This window comes from Kryptolebias marmoratus, linkage group LG16 (assembly GCF_001649575.2).
Source record: "Kryptolebias marmoratus isolate JLee-2015 linkage group LG16, ASM164957v2, whole genome shotgun sequence".
Lineage (NCBI taxonomy): Eukaryota > Metazoa > Chordata > Actinopteri > Cyprinodontiformes > Rivulidae > Kryptolebias > Kryptolebias marmoratus.
In genome coordinates this window covers 9,152,333-9,158,106 of record NC_051445.1, presented here as the reverse complement: position 1 = coordinate 9,158,106, position 5,774 = coordinate 9,152,333, and the positions used below count along the sequence as shown (strand labels likewise).

Here is a 5,774-nt window from a genome sequence, read left to right as displayed (position 1 = left end):
TCGTCATCACGTCATCACGTCATTTGCCTAAAGGCGTGATTAAAGGTGTCTTCAGCCAGGACACGCGGGAGCGTGATATCCCATAGTACATATGTTGTACCTCGTTCCTCTCCTTCAGGGAACAGTAGTTATATGCATAACATTACGTTTTTATGTTCTGAGGCAGGACACTGAGTTGGGGGCGTGGCCAACAGCAGCTAATTTGCATAAAAGTGACATCCTTCTGAAATGAGCTCAAAACAGGCAGAACTCATCTGGTGAAATCTCAATATGTGAGAATGATTTTGTGTATTAAATGTAATGAACATGTTTTCCTGACTGATTCAAAGAAGCATAGTAGGTCCCCTTTAAGTTAAATAAACTGCAAAAACGAGTGAATGCCAAGAACTGAATGACTTCAATGTACGTAACAGAAAGTACTGATCTGTGTGTGTTGGTTTCTTGTAGACAAGGGAACCGTCTACAGGAAAACCAACACACACAGAGATCAGTACCTTCTGTTGGACTCTCATCACTCGCTGGAACACAAACTCTCTGTTATCAGAACTCTACAGCATCGGGCTGAAAACGTCCCCACGAAGACAGGAGGAAAGGAAAAGGAACAAAAACATCAAAAAAGCTTTTCAAACATGTGGATATCCTAACTGGGCTTTTGTCAAGTCAGCAAGGAAATCTACAAAACACACCACTGAGCAGAACAAGGAGAAGAACAGACGGGAAAACATTGGCATCCCTTATGTTGCTGGAGTATCTGAGAAACTCGAAACACAACATTTCAAACCCAACAGGACTCTCAGGCAGAAGCTGGTCCACCCTAAAGACAAAACACCCAAACACAAACTGAACGGTGTGGTGTCTGCAGTTCAGTGCAGCGAGGAATGTCCAGAACTCTATATTGGAGAGACCAAACAACCTCTCCACAGATGCATGGCTCAACAGAGGAGAACCACCTCTCCAGGACAGGACTCAGCTGTTCACCTACACCTCAAGGATAAGGGACACTCCTTTGAGGACCAAAATGTTCATATTTTGAACCAAGAAGACAGATGGTTTGAGAGGGGGGTAAAGGAAGCCATCTGTGTCAAAAGGGAGAAACCAAAAATAAACAGAGGAGGAGGTCTCAGATTTCAGCTTTCAGAAACCTATAATGAAGCTTTAGGCCTGAAACCCAGGCAGTTTCACTCCAATTAAGACCTGCATTCATGTGAGCAGAGTGGCCCATCAGTGAGTCAGGTTAACAAGAACCCTAATGAGCCTCTATTGTTAGGAGACGGCAATCTGCATGTAATCCACCTTACAGAACATCTCAGCTTTAAAAGCTCAAACTCCACACGCTCTGCTTTGAGAAGCGAAACGTCTTCAGCTACAGATTAGAAGTCCAGTTGTTTTTGTTTTTAACGTATGTGATGTAGCAAAAGGCTAGGTAAAAGCTAATAGTAGCAAAAAAATTGGCTAAAAGTTAAAAGTAGCAAAAAGGTAGCGAAAAGCTAAAAGTAGCAAAAGGCTAGCTTGAAACTAATAGTTGCAAAAGGTTGGTTAAAAGTTAAAAGTAGAACAATATCTATCTAAAAGTTGTAAAAAGCTAGCTAAAAATTACAGAATAATAGCTAAATTTTAAAAGTATCAAAAGGCTCGCTAAAGGCTAATGATAGGAAAAGACTAGCTAAAAGCTAAAAACAGAAAAGGTTAAATTCTAAAAGTTGCATAAGACAAAAATAGAACAAGTATACTAAATCAAATTTCAAACAGAACAAAGTTTTAGAAGGATTTGAAGGCTCTAAATGTATTTCTTAAGGAAAATATGGGTAAAGGAAGGTAAATATTTTGTAAAGTACAAAAAGTACAAAAAACACAAGTCATGGCATCTTTCTCCTGAATGAGCTGAATGATTTGATATATGAATGGATAAAACAGAACAAAGTATGCAGAAGTAGTTAGATTCCAAAAAGCGTACAGAAAAACAACAAACAGGACAACACCAGTGTGAATGCTGAATCAGAAGTCACACTATTAGCGTGGCACGACACCATCAACGTGACCACAGCATCTTCCTCAAGATCTAATCTATCCGAACAATAAGTACCACTCTATATTATCTTTGTCTGCTTCTGTCTTCTTCCCATCATCGTCTCCCCGCTGCCCCCTCCCCCCTCTCACCCACCCCTCAATTCTGACTCAGCAGAATAATCAGAGACAAGGTCAACCGGCTGCTGCTGCTGCTGTGAAGCTTGAGAATTGGGGGGGATTTTTCTCTCCCCTCCACTTTTTTTTTGTACTGAAAGGAGAGGGAACATTGTGCAGTGGGGAAGGGGCGGATGAGTATGGGGTGGGGTGTACATGAACACGTGACAGAGGTTAGGACATGGTAACGATGGCAGACATTTTAGCTGAAATGAGATTGAAACAACTTTATTAAGAGAACCATGATGACAAAGTGACCCTTATGGGCAGAACTGTGTGTATCAGTGTCAAAACATGGCTCCATTGTTTTTATGTGGCACATTTTTTAACACTTCTATGGTGCAAAGACACTAAAGCTAATGAAAATTAATTAAAGAAACAAGCTGCAGGTGTAAGTCATAATATAGACTCATATAAAGAATTAAAAGTCTAGCATTTCTTATAGGATTACATATCATTACTGCCTTTTATGCCAGAGTTTTAGAAAAAGATAACCTTATAATGACAAATGAGTTATGGCCATTTTGGTTAAACCTGGAAAATAACATTAGAACTGACCATCCAATCAAATTGAGATCTTTTAAACTTGCACAAAATCCTGAAAGTAATTCACCAAACAATATTCCCTCAAAAACCATGTGAATATTAGTCATTCTGCACATGATGTTCAACTTGTAAAGAATTGAAAATGAAGTAAAACAAATTATTTCCATACTGGCACAGCTGAGCTGCTTGAAATTATGAAAATGTTTATTTATGAGGTTAATATTTCTTAGTTCTTGGCTAAAGCACATCTTGATAAATCACCACCACGGCAGGAAAAGTTTACTGTAATCACAAACTCTGTAAGTTCAATAAAATCTTATTTTTCCTGGTGACCTTCAAGGAGATTAGCTGGAGGCTGAAGATTGAAAAATGATCACAATATTAGCTTGGAAAATATTCTGCTTTAACCAGATCTGGGTAAAAACCTAATGATAGCATGTCAGCATGTATTTTAATATCTAGTTTGTGCTGGTTTTTCATCAGACCAGCAACCATTTGCATGTTTTAAACTGTAACTTCTTTGGGTTGGTATATTTTTTACCCTGCTCAAACCAAGAAGCACGAAAACTCAGAGCATATTTAAATGTGTTATTAGCTAGCTTTTCCTATGCTGTGTTTCAGCTTATATAATAAACCCTGACATGACCATGACAACATGTTGGAGGAGCGATGCAGCTGACTGTCTGCCCTGAGCAGACCTCGCTCTGATGCTGTGGGGGTTTGTGGTCAGCATCGAGACCAACAGCAAGGAATGCAGCGAAGCATGGCAACATGATGCTGCAGGGACAACACAAGTTACTCTGACAGCGTTAATCAGGCGTTGCTGTGCATGCATGTGTGTGCAATCTGTGTGTGTGTGTGTGTGTGTGCTCTTACTGCAGCATCATCATCCCTTCAGAAAGAAAAAAGGGACCAAAAAAGGCCTCCAACTCCCCCCTGCATATAGGCCAGCATCACTGTGAACGTCCTCTGTTTGTCTTTCACTCATGCCTCATGTCTTTGAGCTCTCTGACACTGTTATAGAAACACGTTTTTTTATGAGTTCATATTTTTTTCTCACTCCACACTGCCCTCACCCTTGGCATACTGTGCATTCCTCTTTGATACAGTGTTTAAAGGATGCATCAGTTCCACATGTTAACAATAAAACATATTTTGCAACTGTCCTCACAGATGCCAAGCAAAGTTTGAGAAATATAATTTCACTACTAAACCAAGACAGATTCATTGCTTCTCCTCCCCTGCCAAGATAAAGCGCTGACTCTGCATTGTCAAAGCACGTGCTGCTATAAGCAGGCAGGCTGCAGGCAGCATCCCCTCATGATGTGCTATGACACATTGATGACACTGAGTTTTTTCCACTTGTCATTTCCTCACACGTTTAAAAGATATTTCTGACTGCTCCGCCTCGCAGACTGACATTTGGAAGAACACAACATGCTCATGATGATATAGGACCAACACGACTGATGACGACACATCCAGGGGTGTTTATAACATGCAAGAGCCTAAAGCACACAAATCCTCTAATTTAGTGTCGCATAAAGACATTAAATGAAAAACAAACACAACCACGACGACTGGGATCTAACCTTGTGCGTCCATTTATACAAAATTTCAGCCTAGATATTCGCGACGCTGCTGGCTGCAAGCCTCGGAATTCTGCAGTAAAGCAGGAGGGGCAGTGAAGGTCCCCTATTGGCTAATTCGCAAATTTGGATGACAGCGATTGGTCAGCGATGGGACGCTCGGGGTTCTGATTGGCCGTCAGTGCCAGCGGAGGGCGGATCGAGGCGCTTCTTCCCCTGGCGGAGTGGTGCAGCTTTAGAGGGCAGGTGTACTGCGGCAGCACTGCTGGAAGCGCGGAGGAAGACAGTCTTGCGGAGAGGTAGCAGTGCGGTTCGTTAGTTCCACCGGTCTTTCGCCGCAAGTATCAGAGAGCAAAGGAAGGAAAGCGGGTCCCTGCGTGATGCTCCGCTTGAGACCGCTGCATTTCATCTGAAAGACGTCTCACAGGAGGAGAGAGTAGCCTGACCTCATCGAAGGTTCGTTTTCAACCGCCCCCCAAAAAAAAAAAACGGTTTTAAGCTAACTTCTCTCACAACCGTTACATTCACGCTAACGCTAACCTCCCTCCTCAAACTGAGCTTATCTTGTTCTGTTTCTCAAGGCGAGGCAATTTTTTATTGTTAAAAGAGGCTAAATTCAACGCGAGGGGCTGACACCTCTCAAGCGGTGCATCACCTGAGAGGAGAAGAGTAACTGCGCCAACATGGGGGTAAGATAACTTTTCTTTTTTTTTAAACAGAGCGTTGTAGCCCGTCTGAAGTGGCCTGAAAAAGTGAGCGTTAGCGCGACGTTTCCCGTCCCCCGCCTCAACCTCACCCACCCCGGTGAGGAAAAAAGGTGTCCAAACTGTGCCATGAGGGGGTCGTTTTGTTCCTACAGGGAAATCCCGGGTGTCTGAGTTGACATTGACTCTAATGCGGAACTATGTTGGACTCTGTTCTCTCAGAGACTGCGACAAAATGATGTAGCCAGAATCTCCCCTCCTGTCGGCGCGGACCGGAGGAGATCATCCGCGACTTCTAGCAGTTTCATTTGGACTTTAAGAGTAGTTTTATTTCGCCCCCCTGAGTCTCCGCAGCCGTTCAGCATTTTACAACAAAGACTTGTGAACTTCATGTTAGTGCCAAATATAAAAAAGAGGAAGGGGAAGGGAAGTGTAGTGCCTCTGCGTGGTTTAAAGGTTGTCAGTGTTCATTTTAGGTGTCTGTAACCTTGCGAGCCACGGTAGGCCTAATCGGTTTATTCCTCCTGATTGTTCTCGTGTTGGAGCACAGAGGGAGGGGGGAGGAGGGGGGGACGTCTCATCTGCACCCATTATTCACCCGTGTTTAAAAACTTCATCATAACGCTACAGTTATTAGTGACATCACCTGCTGTAAGACCGTCTTTTGTGATGAATGTGCACATTTTTTATATATTTATTTTATTTTATTATTATTATTATTATTATTGGCGGGGGGGGGGGGGGGTGGGGGTGG

General features: G+C 42.6%; 1 protein-coding gene and 1 long non-coding RNA gene across 6 annotated transcripts in view; one reads left to right on the top strand and one right to left on the bottom strand.

Annotated features, from left to right (window-relative positions):
* LOC108235464 overlaps positions 1-4,393 on the bottom strand; it is a 32,872-nt gene extending 28,479 nt beyond the window's left edge. Inside the window, exons 1-2 of one of the 4 annotated variants that reach the window (XR_001808572.3) lie at positions 4,320-4,385; positions 3,604-3,741 (exon numbers count right to left, since the gene is read on the bottom strand). This is a non-coding gene — a long non-coding RNA (uncharacterized LOC108235464). Of the gene's footprint in view, positions 1-3,603; positions 4,295-4,319 lie in introns of those variants that run through there. The other 3 variants (XR_005234250.1, XR_001808573.3, XR_005234251.1) reach the window with 3 other exon arrangements.
* Positions 4,394-4,611: 218 nt separating this feature from the next.
* Positions 4,612-5,774, top strand: part of atp1a3b (ATPase Na+/K+ transporting subunit alpha 3b) — a 21,630-nt gene continuing 20,467 nt past the window's right edge. For both annotated transcript variants that reach the window (XM_017415354.3, XM_017415353.3), the window contains exons 1-2: positions 4,612-4,772; positions 4,898-5,005. In XM_017415354.3, coding sequence (XP_017270843.1) covers positions 5,000-5,005 — 6 coding nt within the window. In that variant the 5' untranslated portion in view covers positions 4,612-4,772; positions 4,898-4,999. The remainder of the gene's footprint in view (positions 4,773-4,897; positions 5,006-5,774) is intronic.